This window comes from Daldinia caldariorum (assembly GCF_022478825.1).
Source record: "Daldinia caldariorum strain CBS 122874 unplaced genomic scaffold F4812scaffold_28, whole genome shotgun sequence".
Classification (NCBI taxonomy): domain Eukaryota; kingdom Fungi; phylum Ascomycota; class Sordariomycetes; order Xylariales; family Hypoxylaceae; genus Daldinia; species Daldinia caldariorum.
The window spans coordinates 49588-67422 of record NW_025953064.1 but is presented as its reverse complement, the minus strand read 5'-3'; the positions used below and the strand labels follow the sequence as shown (position 1 = coordinate 67422).

The window sequence follows — 17835 nt, the reverse complement described above, 5'->3', positions numbered from 1 at the left end:
GCAGGTAAGGTTGTGGCTTACAAGGAAAGAAAAGGGCCGATAGAAAGATGCGAGAGCGCAAATTGATTGTTACCAACAAAGGAAATTATTAGAAATAATAAACATTGCTGGTTGGTTGCTTGTAATTCTTTCATGGATGGAGTGATTGTGGTTACGAAAATGATGTATTTGCTAGGTACCTAGGTTAGGTACCTAACCTGGATATGAGATTTATATGGAATTGAAGTTATTTTAGGTACTTAAGGTAAATTAATGTACCTTAGGTAAGCACTTATATGACTTATACCATGACATAAACTAGAAGACAACACTGTGCTGGTTTAACTATAAGTTGACTACCTAGAGGTATCTGGTATTCAAATCTATTCACTTACCTAGTACGTACATCAGGCTTTCTTAGGTCGGCGTCTAGACTTGGCGGAAAGAAACGAAAACAGGTGGAGAAACAATTTAGGGTGCCAAGGTGCTGGGACCACTGAGTACCTCCTTGCAACGTTAGACCCAGGTAGTAACGCGTATCATAGCTTGAGAATATGCGAGCTAGCTTAACATAAACTCTTGTTCAACCGTTGAAATTGTTTCCTGGGTACCTATAATAACGGCTCCTTTTACCATGAAACTATCTGTAGTACATACGAATTTACCAGATATCGTCAACTCAGAGATGGGACCACGAAAAATACCTTAGGTTAAGTACCTATGAGGTAGGTACTGTATTGTACAATATATGATTATTGGGTAGCCCTGACTTCCCCTGCAGATCTTTCCTCAACTTGTCATAGACATGTACCTAATGTAATGTACCTCTTAGCTCTCAGCTCTAATTAACAAACGCGTCGTAATATTCCCTCGGGAAAGAGAGCTAGGTATTTCCTTATGTGGTCCTCCCTTGTCTTTGACGGCTGCCCAGTCACCCTTTGTTTAGCTGGTAAATATTACCCGTTCTTGGGAAGTCTCGACAGTCGTTATGACGCCACATCACGCGTATTTCTTAATGATTAAAGGTAGTTTACCTACCAAGGTTAAGTACCTACCTGTTACCGTAGATATATTAAATGCCTACCTAGGTATCATTCATTCAAGTCGCCAATGTATAACTTATTACGAAGAACTCCGACTCAAAGGGGTTCTGCTTGTACTCAACCTCCATCCTACCTATTTAATGTAGCTTCCCAATTTTTCGAATCGGATCCCCTACTGGTTTGTTTTCTCCAAACACGGCATAGCAGCGTACCTAGGCCTCATCCAAGCTCTTACCCAAGCGGAGAACCCTGCTCTCTGTGGGTTCACCGCAACCTTGCGACGTGGAGAAGCGTGTGCTGACCAGAGAATCCGGTCTCTCACCTTGACTAGTCGCATACAAACCTGTTGATCACTTGATCCGCAGGCTTACAGGGGAAGGGGATAGCTTTTGGAAGTTATTAATAGGGAGACCTGTGCTCGATCCTATCATCCTTTGATGGTCTATCCCTCTTGGACATCACCTTGTCTTCCCATCGGACAGCCAGAGACTTGCGGCCGCTCCCGCCGTCTCACTACGGTCCGTTGACTCGAACACAGGTCCTACGAGCGAACTTCCTAGCGCCGTTACCACCGTATGATAGCCGCGATGCAGTTTACTCCGTGGGTCGCCTTATTGGCAGTGACCAGGTATGCAGAAGCGAATCCGGTTAGTTACCCCATCCATGCATTCTCCTGTATCTCCTTCGGGTGTCTTCGAAGCCTATTCTTCATGTCTCCCATAGTATAATGTAAACTGTCATCAATTACCCTCAAATTTGCGCTGAAATCAATTAATCTTTCGTTCGCGCCGGCCGCATCTCATCTGAAGCCTAGCGGCTCGGATTCATTTCTTTTTGTGTGTGTTTTTACGTTGTAAATCGATTACAGCCCAGTCATTGCTTTTTCCATCATGCAGCTTCATAGATCTTGGGCGCAAATACTGCCGATTTCGCAGTTCGTAATATCTGATAATTCTCAGGTCGAAAAGCGAGATCTCGCCTTCTCGGAGCCGCACTATCCTTCACCTTGGATGAACCCTACTGCTCTAGGATGGGAAGAGGCCTACGCCAAAGCTAAGGAATTTGTTTCCCAGCTTACACTAGCAGAGAAGGTCAATTTGACAACCGGTGTCGGGTGAGTAGTTGTGTCCCTGACAGTTATAAAATTATATCGGCTGACAAAATCTAGCTGGCAAGGAGAACAATGTGTCGGCCAAGTCGGTTCTATTCCCCGGCTAGGTTTTCGGAGTCTTTGTATGCAGGACTCCCCGTTGGGCATACGTTTTGCGGACTACGTCTCAGCTTTCACATCTGGTCAAACCGTAGCAGCTTCGTTCGACAGGGACCTTATGTATAAACGAGGAAAGGCTATGGGCGAGGAGAATAAGATTAAAGGTGTCGACGTCCTTCTAGGGCCAGTAGCAGGGCCTATCGGGCGCGCCCCGGTCGGCGGACGTAACTGGGAAGGATTTTCTCCCGACCCGTACCTAACCGGCGTGGCTATAGCAGAAACGGTCAAGGGAATCCAAGACGCGGGCGTGGTTGCTTGCGCTAAGCACTTCGTCGGTAACGAGCAAGGTAAGAAACAAGCAAGGGCCCTGAAGAAGAATTGCTAACACAAGTGCAGAACATTTCAGACAAGTCGGCGAATCTCAGGGCCGTGGCTACAACATCACCGAAGCCCTCTCATCAAACATTGACGACAAGACGATGCATGAACTGTATTTATGGCCATTCGCCGATGCGGTCCGTGCAGGTGTCGGTTCTATCATGTGCGCGTACACGCAAATTAACAATTCGTATTCTTGTCAGAAGTAAGTCCTAAGTCGTTGATTGAGGCTGTATCTCCTTGCTGACATGAGCATCTCATAGCTCCAAGGCCATAAACAACCTCCTAAAGGGTGAATTGGGTTTCCAGGGATTTGTAATGAGCGATTGGCAAGCCCAACATTCTGGCGCGGCCAGCGCTGTCGCCGGTCTGGATATGGCGATGCCCGGAGATACCGTATTCAACTCCGGGTTTAGTTTCTGGGGCACAAATCTTACTCTTGCGGTGCTAAATGGAACAGTCCCCCAGTACCGAGTTGACGATATGGCAATGAGAATAATGGCGGCGTATTTCAAAGTCGGTAGGACCTTGGACCAGACCCCAATTAATTTCGATTCGTGGACTCGGGATACCTTTGGGCCTATCCATTTCGCCGCCAACGAGGGACATCAACAGATAAACTGGCATGTGGATGCCCAAGAGGATCATGGCGATCTTATCCGGGAGATAGCCGCTAAGTCAACTGTGCTGCTCAAGAATAACGGCGCCCTCCCGCTGAAGAAGCCTAAGTTCCTCGCAGTCATCGGAGAGGACGCCGGTCCTAGCCCGCTAGGCCCGAACGGATGTGCGGACCGAGGTTGTAATCTGGGAACTCTTGCGATGGGATGGGGCTCCGGAACTGCCGACTTCCCCTACCTCGTCACTCCTATCGACGCGTTACAGGTGCAAGCACTCGAGGACCGCACCCGTATCGAAGCCGTTTTGAATAATTCCGCGTCGTCGACGATCGAAACGTTGGTCAAGCAAGAGGGAGCAACTGCCCTGGTCTTCGTCAATGCCGACTCCGGTGAAGGCTATATTGATGTAGACGGCAACGAAGGCGACCGTCGCAACTTGACGCTTTGGGGCAACGGCGACGAGCTCATCAAGAACGTTTCCGCCTTGTGCAACAACACGATTGTTGTGATCCACTCGGTCGGACCAACGCTCGTATCGGAATGGTACGATTCGCCAAACGTTACTGCTATCCTATGGGCTGGTCTGCCCGGCCAAGAAAGCGGCCGTTCGATCGTAGACGTGCTATACGGCAAGGTTAATCCCGCTGCCCGAACCCCCTTCACGTGGGCGAAGAAGCGAGAAGACTACGGCGCCGACGTTCTGTACGAGCCCAATAACGGCCACGGTGCGCCGCAGCAGGATTTTACTGAAGGTGTCTTCATCGACTACCGGGCGTTGGATCGTGCCAATATTGATCCCATATTCGAATTCGGATTCGGGTTGTCGTACACAACCTTCAAGTACTCGGACATCCGAGTTGAGAAGATCAATGCCGAGATTTATAAGCCCACTACCGGCAAAGGAGCAGAAGCCCCAACATTCGGCAACTACTCGACAGAGCTTGACGATTACCTCTTCCCGAAATCCTCTTTCCCCTACATCTGGCAGTACATTTATCCGTACGTGAACACTACTTCCTCTCTCGAAGACGCGTCCATGGACCCCGAGTTCGGCAAGACTGCGAAAGATTTCCTTCCTCCCGGGGCTCTGGACTCCGGCGCGCAAAATCTCGGGCCTGCCGGACCGGGTCTCACGGATCAACCGGGCGGCAACCCCCAACTATTCGACAAGTTATATACGGTGACCGCTAAAATTACCAACACCGGCGACGTGGTTGGTGACGAGATCCCGCAGCTCTACGTGTCTTTGGGCGGAAAGGATGATCCGCCGGTGGTTCTTCGTGGCTTCGATCGCTTTCGGATCGAACCCGGCTGTACGGCGGTCTTTTCGGCGACTTTGACGCGACGGGACGTCAGCAATTGGGATGTTGAATACCAGAACTGGGTTATCACTAGTTCCCCCAAGACGGTGTTTGTCGGTCCCAGCAGTCGCAAGTTGCCACTAAGCGCCCCGCTACATTAGAATATCAAATATCAAATATCAAATATCAAATATCAAATATCACCATATAATAGTTAGCAGAACTGCTGGTTATCTGTAGCAATGGTGACACAAAAATAAGTCTTGTATATATAATCTATAATACTAATTCTTGGACTGCAACGTATAAAAAGTGTCTCTTAGCAGGTAAATCCCTGGTGCAAGTTGATGTCGAAACCCAGAGATTGACATTGAATGTGATGGCGTGAAGGGTGTAATTGGGAAGGTAGGTACATAGATACCTGTTGACGAGAGACGGTTCTTAAGATGTAAAATTATGAGTAGCACTTTATAGGTAGCACTTGCGGTCTCTAGAATCTTGGAAGGTACCTTTGATTAAAGTAGCTGCTGACAAACGTTGTATACCTGGGTATGAAGCCAAATTAAACTTAAGGTTTCTGGGGACGCTAGCGTAGATCCACCCCCGTAACCTAATACAGGTACCACAACGTCTCATCTTCAATTCACTAGGTACACAGGTACCTCGTTCCGTGTATATAATAACTGCCAGACTTATACCATAATATCTCTTCTCGCACCAAATGCCTCCCTCCAAATTGGAGGGAGAGCGGGAGAGGGCGAGGCGGAGGCTGTTTACCAGCCCGGGAGGGTAGGAAGCCCTAGATAGGTAGAAGAATCAGTATTTGTCTCATAATATCTCATATGGGCGAGAATATGTAAAACCACTTACAGTCGTCGCCAATGTCTTCCTTAACGCTCTGTGACTTGACGCAGTCTATAGCAGCCTGGTCTGTCTGTCTCTTTAGCGGTGAGCAACGGTCCCCCGAACATTTCCCGTCCATGGCTCGCTGCAGGGCGTCGCCCTTCCAGCCGAACAGGTAGTCTCCGTGAAGACCGTACCCCGTGGTGTCGTTCATGCTCCAGACGAACGGCTGGGAGCCATCCGCCGGCCAGTCGGCCTTGTTGTTGAAGGCCCGCGTGTCAAACATAATCTCGTACATGATCTGCGGGATCTTGACCGGGTGAGTCGAAGGACAAGCACCACCGCTCTCAAACGTTCCTGAAGCAGGGTACGCGATGTGGCTCTTGTGGTCGGGCGAATCTAAGTTCTTGCCGTCCCTAATAAACGCGTCAGTAAGAGACAATCCATAACACGGCTATGTTTATTATCGTTTCTTCGAATCTTTGTTTATCAGCACGAAAGGAACAGGCCACGTTACCAGCAACTTGGAAAATGTACAGTGACACGCCAGCCTCCCCCGCAGGCACCTTTAGGGAATGCCTGTGTGTCGGATCCCGTGCAAGGTGCTCTGGGTATATACGGTCAGTCTGGGTCGACATGAATAAGGTTATTCGGATGGATGTAACTTGCCCGCCAAACGGGTTCTGGGCCATATTTGCCTCACATCTATAGCAGAGGCCCCGCTGCATCGTGCTGGCTTGTCTGTTCATCGGGTCGCCAACTAGCATGCGGAAACCCTAGAATATCACGAAAAGAAAGAAAAAAATAAGCGGGAACTTTTCACGGCGTTTTGGACACACTCACCGGCGGGAAAGCGGTAACTTTAGCGTTGGCCTGATAGCCGCGGATGTAATAGACGGTCATGCCGGCCTTGACGTTCAATCCTAGGTTGGCAAATTGGGGGACCCTCTTATATGTGCCGTTCCGGGCGCGGAAGTATAAGTTGGCGGTCCAGTAGTTTGAGAAGTCTTCGGAATAGGTGCAACTGGTGCAAGTAGAGACGGTAGGCGGGTCGTGGTCGACGGGTTTCATGGAAGCGTTGAGGGAGTTTCCTCCGATGATTTGGTGCATGTGTGCGGAGGGCGCACTACCCGGCTCCACGAGGGGGTCGATTCGGTCAATGGTAAGCTGGGAACATCCGAAACGCATAAGTTCTTGGGCAGCAGCGATGTGGACGGCTGCCGCCGCTGTCAGAAGAGATTTCATCAGCATGTTGCCTCGGAATATGAAAAAGTTGCTTGAGGCCGAAAAGGTGCTTAGGGAAGGCCGAAGGGTCAGGGCAGGTCACCAATCTTATATTCTTCGCCGAGACGGCGGAATCTGTGCTTATCCGGGTACAGCAAGTACAGCAATCCAACTGCCGCTCGACGTAGCCTTGCCGGGTAATATAATCCTAGAATCTGGGGGGCAGGGCCGGACAGCAAATCTGATGCGAAGCTCAAATTACCTATCACAGACTCATTCCCATTCCGACATATTAAGCGGGGATAGAGGGCTCGGTAGTGTTCCAGCGGCCGAATCAAGTCTTTCTCCTTGTAGCCCAACGTCATTGAACATCAGCTCAGCACCGCGCAAAACCCGCTTCTGGATGATACGGAGCTGGGCTTCCTTAGCACATACGAGAGCAGGCGGATACGATTACGTGCCGAGAACCCTTTCCCAAAATTATTTAGGTATATCACCCTAAGAGCAGAAACAGAAGTGCAACCACCTAGACCAGATATTCTCTTGGGTAGCGGTATCGAGACAGGAGAGCCGCGCACGTGTAGAACGCATATACAATTTAATATCACTTGAGACCTGTTATAAGCCATTATAAATCTGCCGGATCAGGAAATTTTTAATATTTTGTACACCAATATGGATAGGTATTGTACATACCTAACTTTAGGTTAGGTACCTCATTTATGACATCCCTCCCTTAGCTGCCCCTATACCCCTAAATGGTCGAGAACCCTGCCACCGCTTCATATAGCATGACAAATTCGTTTGACGAATAGGAGATGGTCTAGCCGTTGGGTTTATTGCGAGGTAGGTACTAGTCTTAAGTCTAGTCTAATCCTGGATGTATGATCATAAAACACTATTATGAAGACACAGATCACGAGATGGCAATAGGTAATAAATATACCAGAGCATGACATGCAATTTACGAACTTAATATGAGTCTGCAAATATTGAGAGCAAGGTTAGGGTCGAGCCCATTGCTTTTGCAACTGTATTGACTTGATAGGTAAACCCGTGACTGTAACTACCGTCTCTACACGACGACGATGCGTCCAGAAGGACGCCTTAGCACCTAGAAGGACCCGATACGATACAGTTAAACCACGTAAAGGCCAAGGTTAGATGTGGATTAAAACGATACTCAGAAACGCAGAGTAGAAATGGTAAATTAGTGTCAGAAAATACCTAATGCCTACTGAAAATATACAGCTGGGGTATTCTCATAGAATAGGTAGGCAATCTGAACCCCTTCATCCAGTCTTAGGACCCTTTTCTTTATGCCATCGGAGCCCACCGGCGCACACATTCCCTTAAATTATGCCTACTTCTCGCTCCAGCCCTAGTCCAACCCACGAGGCAGGCAACGCGTTACAGCTTAAGCTCGGGATACTCCGGCAGATGCCACACGTATGCGCCGTCCGGCTTTGGTCGGTAGGTCAGCGGCTCGATCTTGGACACGGCCCACATCACGTTCTGCAGGATCCAGACGCCCAGCTTGGACGACGGGAAGAAGACGCCCATCAGCTCCGTGGGCAGCTTCTGGATCTCGTCGACGCCGGGCCGCACCACGCGGTCGTACCCCCGCAGCGCGCTAGGCACGTCGTTCTTGTGCCGCGCCAGCTCCCCCGCCAGCACGTACGCGCCGATCAGACACCCCGTCGCCCCCATCCCCGTGAACGGCGTCGGGCAGTAGCCCGCGTCCCCGAGCAGCGCGACCCGCCCCGCGTACAGCTGCTTCATCTTGATCTGCGCGAGCTCGTGCGCCCAGAAGTTGCCCGTCGTCTTCATCCCGTCTAGCAGCCGCTCGGTCTGCCAACCGGCGCCTCGGAATGCCTTGTCAAACGCTTCCTTCTGCTTCTCGACCGACTCCTTGTACGACATCCTCAGGTCTTCCGCGCCCGCCATGGTGAAGAGCAGCACCTGCGTGGCCGGGCGGCCGCTGGTTCTCGTGAGCAGCATTCTTTTTCCCGGGGCCATGTAGACCCTCGCAAGGGTCTCCTCGTCTTCGGCGCGGGGGATGTCATAGTAGGCGGCGTGGACTCCGATGGACTTGAAGGCTTCGTCGTTGGCCTCCTGGCCGAAAGCCATGCGCCTAGTACGCGATGCCTGGCCATCTGCCGCTACGACCAAGTCGTAGCTTTGCTTCTTCCCGTCGGAGAAGGTGACTTCTACCCCCTTATCGGTCTGGGTGAGCTCTGTGAGCTCCTTGCTGAATTCATATGTCAACCCCCCTTTCCCCCCGAGCTGCTTCAATTGTTGGTCTTGCTTGACGCTCGCGTCGTAGAGCACCTTAACCATGTCGCCGCGCATGATCTCGAACTCCGACGTCAAAGTTATGCGCCTTTGGCCGGCGGGGTTAATGCCCATGAGTGCCTTTCGCCGCCCGGCCGAGTCTACAACCTCGAGACCGGTTTCGTTGACGCAGGCTTCTTTGATCGCGTCTAGAAGTCCCATCTTCTTCAAGACGTCGACGCCTTGGTTTTTGATGTCGATTTGCTGCCCCGCCACGCGTAGCGAGGGAAACCGCTCTACTATGGTGATGTTGTAATTAGGATCAGATTTCTGTAGGAGAAGTGCGAGGGCTGGACCGGCGACACCTGCGCCTACGATCAAGATGTTTAGAGACATCCCGACTGACGAGTGTAGTGTCTTGTTATATTTGTAGCTGGAACTGTACTGAGAACCGTTCGTGGCGAAGGATCGAACGGTATACTGCAGGATGTGTTGGCTAAGGTGTCGGCTTGGGATGAGTACTCTTCTTCCCCTTGTGACCCTGATGAGGATGGATGGATTTGGGAGGAAACTATTCATGTCGTTGACTATCAATAAGCCCAGATTTTAGGAGTGTAGGCAAATGTTGCTTACTATCACAAAATCGAACCTCAGTCGAACTATCTAAGTCCATCAGAAGCCGAGCATTATATAGTCGAGGTTAATTACTCTACATTATATAAAAGCGAGTATCACCGAATGAAATTCACTTGATCGTGCAATGCCGTCTATTACCTCCGTCCATATCCGCCTACGCCCGCTTAGGGCCGTTTCTTGTACCCAAGCCCCGTAACGCGTCTCCTAACTTAGGTTGGGTCATATTACCTTCAGCACGTCTTCCGGCACGTTCCGATGTCTGCACTATGTGTTTAATTTCAAGACGCGATTGCTGATGGTTCTATCCATTTGGGTTTGTCAGGCATAGGACAGACAGGGGCTCAGGGGCTGTGGGTTTGTTCGCACTTCTCAGAATTTCGGCCCCACTTCTCAATGCCCGAACCCGTGCCCGAACCTGTGCCCGAACTTGTTCGGGATATTGTTTTTTTATGCTCAGACGTCCGACCTAAATGATAGCGTGAAGATCCGATGACTGAAGAACCAACCTATCACCATTATCACAACTCTATAAGCTCACCTTACTGCAATCAACTCGGAGACTTGTCTTTTGTAATACACTTAGGAAGTGGATCCTTATTTATGAAAAGCTACACTAAACCTCACATTCACCATACATTCTTATCCAAACAACTTCTGTATGACAGGAGGTACCTAAGCAGATTTAATAAACTAAAGGCTGGGACCATACTGTCTACCATAGCCCTGTCAGCTTATACGGCTAGTTGGAGAAGCTTACCCCCTTGCATACTTTGAATACCTCTTTGGGGAGGTACAAAGGCGGTGATCATATTTTCACTAGGGACAAACTCACACAAGTTATATGTAGCAACGCGTTAGAAGACTCGTGTTTTACAGTGGTGGTATATTCAGGGCTATCTGACCAACTGGTGGCAATTTCCAACTCTACATGCAGACCCTTTTGTTCAACCGACATGAATTGTGATGCTTTCCAAATTCACTTATTCACCCCCCTATGTACGCCACACCGCGCGCATCGCCATGCATAACAAAAGTAAATAATCGAGGCCCACGCCAGAGGCATGGTAGGTAATTAGACTAGTGTGGAGATGGGGTATCGGTGGAATGCTGCAAATCTTTCACATTCCAGCGTCTGCTTAGTTACGCACGCCCGTAGGATATCCCATAAATACTTGGAGCTGAATCGATGCTGCCGGGAATCACCATCCAAACATGTTGAGAATACCTTGTGCTTCTGTCTTCGACATGCATTGGATACCCAGTTGCCTATGTTGAGTGCCCTGGAAGAGCTTTCGCAGGCCCTGCGCAACTTTCCAACCCTCTTCCTCGTCGATGATGAACAAGTGCCTTCTCCCATCTTGGTCCCGAATCGTGGCGCGAAGGATATGGAGGCCGTTGCGCCGTGAGCTGCTAATATTTGACGACGCTGCATCCCGTCTCCTATGGGCTGCATGGCGGCAAATGTCCCCGCATGAATGCAGAAGTTCGTCAACACACGTCTCGGCATCTTCACCTGTTAGGGTTTTCGGGTCACCACGAATTGAAGATCGGAATCGACCCCTAGGCGGTGGTGCTTTGGGAGTGATATTAGACTCGGCAACGCAATGCGCCGGACACCATATTTCCATCGTCTTGAGTGTCCAGGCTTTGACGTCCCAATCTCGTTGCGGCTCGTTACGAACATCATCATCAATGAACATACCGGCTGACGAGATGCGAAGGATCAAACCGTCTGTGACTGGTGCTATACCATTAATGAGTTGAGAAGCTGGGGTTTTAGAGAATTGGTTCAGGAAGCTATAAACGGCCTTGATAACGATCTTGTCTGGGTCATTGGTCTGATAAGGCGGATGCTCAGAGGGCGGAGGTGTTGTCCTCGCCGTTGAATGGGATGGCGCGTAAGATGACTCTGTGAAAGTTGTCTCGCCCGATCTTCTTCGAGCATGACTCTTAGGCTGGTCGTATGGTCGGAACGAGTAAGTTTCTTCACTAACGCCGCTCGAAGTCTTTGATGTTGCACTGGCCGCTGGAGGCGGTCGTTTGGTAGAAGTACTGCTGGGCCTGCTGGATGTAGTACTGGGGCTTGGTCTAGGAGAACTTGGCTGGGCGGGACTTGACCTAGCAGGGGATGGAGGCCTAACTGGTGGCTTTCCATTTGGCCAAGGGTTTGTCTTCTCCCCGACCGACGAGTAAGCATATGCCCCTCGCCTACTCTCAGCTTCCCTCAGTCTGGCTGCTTCCGCTTCCCTTACCCTGGCTTCTTCGGCCTCTCTCAACCTAGCAGCCTGCTCCCTTTGTCTGGCCGCCTCCAATTCCCTCAGCCTTTCAGCTTCCCTCTGTCTTTCGGCCTCTCGCTGTCTCTCGGCTTCTCTTTCCCTAGCCGCCTCTTCTTCTTTCCGCTTAGCAGCCTCTGCTTCTCTCAGCTTAGCAGCAGCTTCTGCTTCTCTCTGCATGGCAGCCTCTGCTTCTTTCAGCTTTGCTCTTAACGTAGCAGCTTCTTCTTCTCTTAATCGAGCCTCCTCTGCTATTGCCTTCAGCCTAGCCGCTTCAATTGCCTCCTTGATTCGGATCTCTTCCTTTTCCTTAACTTCTCTCTCAAGCTTCTCCCTTAGAGCCCTCTCCTGGTTCAACCGCTCGTGCAGGATACGTTCCCTCGCTTCTCTTATTCTGGCCTCTCGTAGCTCCTTTTCGCGTCGCTCTTTTTCTTGCTGCTCCCTTTCACGCTGCTCTCTTTCTCGTTCTTCCTTTTCGCGAGCCTCGCGTTCCTGCTTCTCCTTCGCTTCTTGCTGACGTTTGGCCTTCTCACGAGCATCCTTTTCACGCAGTTCCTTTAGACGTTTCGCCAACTCTTCCTTTTTGCGCCTTTCAGCTTCCTTGACTTTTTGCTCCTCCTCTCTAGCTTTACGTTCCTCTTCCTTTCGTCGTGTCTCTTCTCTGGCCTTTTCCCACGCCCCTTTGGGAGGGTCCCTAGAAGGCTCTTTGGGAGGTTCTCTAGGGGGGTCTTTAGGAGGCTCTTGAGGGGTCTCTCTAGGGATCTCACTAGGGGTTTCCCTAGGAGTTTCTCTAGGAGTCTCTTTAGGGGGCTCCCTTGGGGTCTCTTTGGGGGGTTCTGAGGGAGCCTCTTTGGGCCCTCTAGATGGCTTCTTCGGGGATTCCTTGGAAGGTTCCTTCAGGACTTCTTTGCGAACCTCTTTAGGGGCTTCCTTGGGTACTTCTCGAGGGACTTCCCTGGGAGCTTCTTTGAGAACTTCTTTGGGAGCTTCCTTGGGAGCTTCCCTAGGTAGATCCCTAGGCTTTGGCTTCGACTTTGGCTTGGGAGGCTCCTGAGGGGCCTCTTTTGGAGGTTCCGGAGATCGAGCCTGGTGTGGTTCGCGAGGTGACTCAGGTCGCGGCTCTGGGTGTGGCTGTCTTTTCGGCTGTCGTTTTGGCTCTCGCTTCGGTTCCCGTGGCGACTCTCGCGGCTGTTCTCGCGGTTGCTCTCGCGGTTGCTCACGCGCTGGTTCCTGTGGTGGTTGCTGCGGTGGTCGTCGTCGAGGCTCCGGGGGTGGTTCCGGCGGTGCATCTTCCGGTCCCTTACCTCGCGCATGATGTTGTTGCCATGACTGTTTAGGGCGCTCTCCACCCGGCGTCCCAGGTGTTTGCCCATGACGAGGAGGCGGTGGCGGTGAGGCGTGAGGTGGAGGAGGCGGAGGAGTATCATCGTTGGGGGCTGGTCCGGGGGTTGGGTTCGGGCCGCCCGGGTAGCCTCCTGTTCCGGGACCATATCCCCAAGAATTTCCGTTATTCCCCCCCGGCGCTGGACCGCCACCTTGTTGCGTTCTTCCCAGAGACCATGCTCCAACCCCAACTGCGATCACCAATAACAACATGCCCATATTCCCCATTCCTTGGAAACCACCCCACCACACATGGAATACCGGTGCCATGGTCTGACCTAGAACAACCAGGACCAGAGCACTAGCGAATCCCGCGGCAAAGCTGTTCAGATTCGGCTTCAAGGAAGGGAGGTAGAGAAACCCCGATCCCGAAGAGTGCGGCGGTATGATGAATATGTCATATTTGCCAGGTGGTAGGTTAGGATTCGGGGGACGGGGAATGTTGCCATGCGGCGGCGGCGGCGGAGGAGGTTGATCCATCGCGACGACGGTCTACCCGCCAGGCGGTAAACCTGTTGGAATCGCGACCAAAAGGAAGGTTGACGTGGAATACAGTTGAGAAAATAGAAGACTTAGGATTATAAAGAATACGTAGGTGAAAAGCGAGGGTATCTTGGAAAGGCCATTAAGGATCGTGACGTCGTAAAAGGTGCTGTCGCTATTATAGATTAGGTTATTGCCATCGTTACATTGAAGGGGGAGTGAGGGTGATAAGAAGGACAGGTATCATAAAAAAAGATATGGGACGAAAAGTTGTGAGGTAAAAAAAGAAAGAAAAAAAGACTCTGCCAAGTCCCAAAGCTCATATAAGACGGACCAGGGGAGACAGATTATAATGGATATAAAGTGACGTACGTACCGTTGACAGAAGAGAAAAGAACTTTGGAAGGCAGATGTCAAACAGCGCAACGTCCGAGCTCCATGCACGTAGATGAAGAAGCAAACAACGACAATAGAAAGCACTTTCGGGTATCTACCCTATCGCAAATCAATCGCATAAAAAATGCAAAGACAGGATTAGGTAGCTTTCTCACCATGTATGTAGGATGTCATTAATTAGAAAAAAGAAAAAAAGAGGAGTGGAACAAAGTGGCGGTCATGAAATTCATGAAGCGTTTGTGCAAGCAGGCAAGTCCTCTTTTTTTTTGTCCTTATCCTTGGCGTTCACTGTTTACTTGTGAATTGTTGATGCACAGAGAGGGGAGACTACCTCTAGCTCTAGGTAGACAGCTAGAATACCATCTGCAGGTACTAAAGTAATACTAGACCTAGTTTGACAGATCACAATTTTGTGAAAATGGTTGCGTCGTACTAAAGGATACTTTAACCAATGATATTACGCGCTTTCTCAGAAGAAGGTCTGAGCGCGGCGTAGCTATGTTAATTATAGGCATAGCGTATAACTACAATAGGTATAGTGTTTGTATGTTTTGTTATTAAGCGTACCTTAAGCGTCCCCCGCAAATGCACAATTATTTCATCCTTATTAACTTTGTACAACTGTGCAAGGACATTCTTACTTTTTTTTTATCATGATTCACTTTTCATGTTTGACTTATCCAATTCAACTCCTTATTATATTACAGAATTTGAAATCGAAATCGAAGTCGAAGTCGAAGTCAAGGAAAGCAAGTAGGTATTTGATAACTTATTAATATGGCGGAGCGATAAAGCTAAAATAGTTAACCCCCCTCCCCTTATTTACTTGTATCTCCCTCACTTGCCCACCCGCTGCTCCGCAACGGTCAACCGCTCACCTCTCAAAAAAATAAAGAAAAAAAATAAACGACGTTGAAACGGCGCTCCAAGACCTCGCTTCTACATGGTACATGCTGTCAATTGGCTCGCGTAGCACCACAACGGTCAGCAAAGCGCCAGGCCAAATTGCCCAATCTCTTCAGTCTGATAACGTCGAATTTTCATCACAGCATCACAAGAGTCCCCACTCCCGCTGTCAACCTCCATAACGAATCACAGGTGAATTGTGTGCAAGCCACTTGTAAACAGACCGTATATCCCCTGAACTGAACGACCATCACCGGAGGACTCCCCCGCTTCCGTGTTTATGGTTGTCCGTCACATTGGATCTTACCGAGTCAATTGTTTTTCGTCTGATTACTAAGCGTTAGGCTGTTAATTGCTGTCAGTTCTAGAATATCTACGATGCTATTTGCTGATGTCCAAGCAGCCAAGTAACTTGTGTGGTTTTGATAGTGTAAGTTGATGCCTTGTCCCAAGTTTGTAAGACAATGAACAATTCAAGCCTATGAGCTGGTTGCTAGGCAACGCCTCGGCAATTCGTCCTGTTGTCGGTGCGGGGTTGCTGAGTTGTTTCTCAAAGCACGGCATGTTCGCTATGTCCGTTATCCTTCATCTCATGCATCCATTAATTAACCCAATATCTTTTCCCTCGGAGGTTCTTTTAAGGTTGCCTTCCGTTCGGAGATCGTAATCAGTATGAATTGCAGCGGGGACTCTTACCATGTTTCATTCTCGGGATCTTGCATCATGGGTGGACGCCACAAACCCCCAAGTTGCGGCCTGCATGAAGGAACGGACCGCGATGGCCTTACGGAGCTAACACAAGAGTAAGCATGTGGATCTTGAACTTTGAGTTTTATAAGAAAATATTCCTGAATCAGTTGTAAGAAACCCGAGGTAGGTAGGTAGGTAATTATCTATGAGGTAGGTATCTAATCTAACTAAAAGCGATGCTTTATGAGTTTCTTGAACGTAAAATCACTGTACAACAAGCATCTTCTTCCACGAGTAAGTGTATTGAGGAGAATGTAAGATGCATAAACTACATGATTCGCTGTCACAATGGATTCCCATTTGTTAATAACTTGAATCCAGTTTACCACCAACCATCAACCATAGGAAACTGCAAAGAGTTATCAGGTCTAGGTATTCTTGGAATCTATACGGTTTGACGATCTTATAAAAATGTCATCAAGGACAGCTGCTACAGATATCATTAAATGAATGCTGGAAACCTACTTAAATCCAACTGGTCCTACACTTATGAAACCTGCCCCTGATAATAATCAATAAATTACAGTTAGATGTCAACTTATATAACACCACCCAGTTTCAGTTGCTTTAGACATGACCTTTTTGCAAGTAGCACAGTCCCATCAAAACGACTTCCGAACTTGAGAGGTATTCAAGTATTTTCCAATATTATCAATAGTATTTTCGGGCCCAAAACATCCTTCATCTTCACCAGGCTACCTGTTCCCCTTTTCACCAAGGTTTACAAAACAGGTCTTAGTATAGATACAGAGAGTTTTTTCACTAATTAGCTTATTCAAGATATATATTTCATTACGTAGTGATATACCCCTGTCTAAGTCTTGTTTCAACTAAACTACCTCTAATCAAAGCTTGATGTGTCTCTTTCTATGCAGTAAACTCAACATTGTACAAGTGTCTATCAAGTGCTTTATGTTAATCGGTGTGCCTCATTACATGTCTTACAAAATACCCCATATCTGGAAAACTACCTACCTACCTATATGGCCATTTATATTGCACTTCCTATGGTAAACGACTTATTTTAGTTTTGGTGATCTTGTTGATTTTGATTCCTTCACATGATTATTCTATGCTAGGTTTGCTTTATTCGGGAGACACCCCGAGAACTCATTTTTGGGTCGAGAAATTTCGTTTACTATGGTTAACCTACAAGATCGCAGAGCACGATTGTACGATATTTTCGCCTCGATGTTGCTCATGAACCCAGTGGAGTTATTGACCGATAACGCACAATGTATAATGCCATGGCTCGACGTTTCGAGTCAACATTCATGATATTCACCCTTAAGATCACGGAATCTTCGTGCTCATGAGTTCCTCGAACTCCGCCATGTCTACCTATGACTCAGGGACCAGCCATTTCCAACAGGCAATCTAACATAAAAATCCTAGACCCCATCATTGGTAATAGTCTCTCCTTCGTCGACCGTAATCGGGGCGCATGGCCTAGAGTATTTCTCCTGAAGCTAATGCCGCTCTAGCCCTTAGCGTCCGGCTCCGGATCAGTTATGCTTAAATTCTGTCGATATGTTCGGCAGTTCTAGTAACTGACTACCTCTACCTACAGGTAGGTACCTGACACCTAGGCAATCAGCGAATAATATTACTGCGACAGCAGTGTGCGCAACACGCGAGGCTTGGTTCAGCTCATTCACTGTCAGGAGTCTTCACTTGAGACCCCTTGGAACAAAGGAGTTATTCTGTATATAGCTTTGGCTTCAAAGCAACTGTAGTTAGAGTTCCTCGCGGAACAACGAAGTTGTTTTACCTACTGCATGCTCTGCGACGTGACATTCACTAATTTTGAAGGAGTCTTGAAATAATACCACGACTATCGTGTTCGCAGGACCTGCGGCCGGTTACATCCTCGAAAGATATGCCATATGAGAGGAAAAAGTGTAACTAACATGTAGGTATTTGAGATATAGTTTGAAGGCTGTTTTTAAAAATCTGGAGACTTGTTGGGTACTCGACTTCATGTAGTTTGAGCTTCTTGCAATCACCAACTCTTAAGCGCACGTATATCCAAGAGTTTATTTTCACCATCAAAAAGTGCATATACATTAGAAGTGTTTTTCGTATATTATTACTCACAAAATATGTCTCTTATTAGGTACCTACCTAGGTACTTGGTTA

At 48.8% G+C, this 17835-nt stretch overlaps 4 protein-coding genes across 4 annotated transcripts; 1 reads left to right on the top strand and 3 right to left on the bottom strand.

Annotated features, from left to right (window-relative positions):
- Window positions 1-1912: 1912 nt before the first annotated feature.
- On the top strand, window positions 1913-4689 carry F4812DRAFT_453630 (glycoside hydrolase family 3 protein; the record flags this gene model as incomplete). Its single annotated transcript, XM_047936512.1, has 4 exons — window positions 1913-2136; window positions 2191-2579; window positions 2629-2815; window positions 2874-4689. The coding sequence occupies 4 exons, from the start codon at window positions 1913-1915 to the stop codon at window positions 4687-4689; spliced, it is 2616 nt and encodes an 871-aa protein (XP_047785611.1).
- Window positions 4690-6654, bottom strand: F4812DRAFT_447258 (uncharacterized protein). Its single transcript, XM_047935722.1, has 5 exons — window positions 6215-6654; window positions 6041-6147; window positions 5889-5978; window positions 5399-5787; window positions 4690-5327 (listed from the first exon to the last, which is right to left on the bottom strand). Exons 1-5 carry the CDS (start codon window positions 6620-6622, stop codon window positions 5302-5304), a joined length of 1020 nt encoding a protein of 339 aa, XP_047785610.1. The 5' UTR covers window positions 6623-6654; the 3' UTR covers window positions 4690-5301.
- Window positions 6655-8005: 1351 nt separating this feature from the next.
- Window positions 8006-9451, bottom strand: F4812DRAFT_468770 (FAD/NAD(P)-binding domain-containing protein; the record flags this gene model as incomplete). The annotated part of the gene is made up of 1 exon (XM_047938816.1): window positions 8006-9451. The coding sequence occupies one exon, from the start codon at window positions 9446-9448 to the stop codon at window positions 8006-8008; it is 1443 nt and encodes a 480-aa protein (XP_047785609.1).
- Window positions 9452-10367: 916 nt separating this feature from the next.
- On the bottom strand, window positions 10368-14353 carry F4812DRAFT_447255 (uncharacterized protein). Its single transcript, XM_047935721.1, has one exon. It carries the CDS (start codon window positions 13639-13641, stop codon window positions 10705-10707), a length of 2937 nt encoding a protein of 978 aa, XP_047785608.1. The 5' UTR covers window positions 13642-14353; the 3' UTR covers window positions 10368-10704.
- Window positions 14354-17835: the final 3482 nt, after the last annotated feature.

Excerpts from the sequence above, each read along its gene's own strand:
- F4812DRAFT_447258 (XM_047935722.1), bottom strand. The coding sequence starts at position 6,622 with ATGCTGATGAAATCTCTTCTGACAGCGGCGGCAGCCGTCCACATCGCT. Across the intron at positions 6,148-6,214 it reads AAGTTACCGCTTTCCCGCCG|GGTTTCCGCATGCTAGTTGG; the intron begins GTGAGTGTGTCC and ends GTGATATTCTAG. Across the intron at positions 5,979-6,040 it reads GCCCAGAACCCGTTTGGCGG|AGCACCTTGCACGGGATCCG; the intron begins GCAAGTTACATC and ends GTATATACCCAG.
- F4812DRAFT_447255 (XM_047935721.1), bottom strand. The coding sequence starts at position 13,641 with ATGGATCAACCTCCTCCGCCGCCGCCGCCGCATGGCAACATTCCCCGT.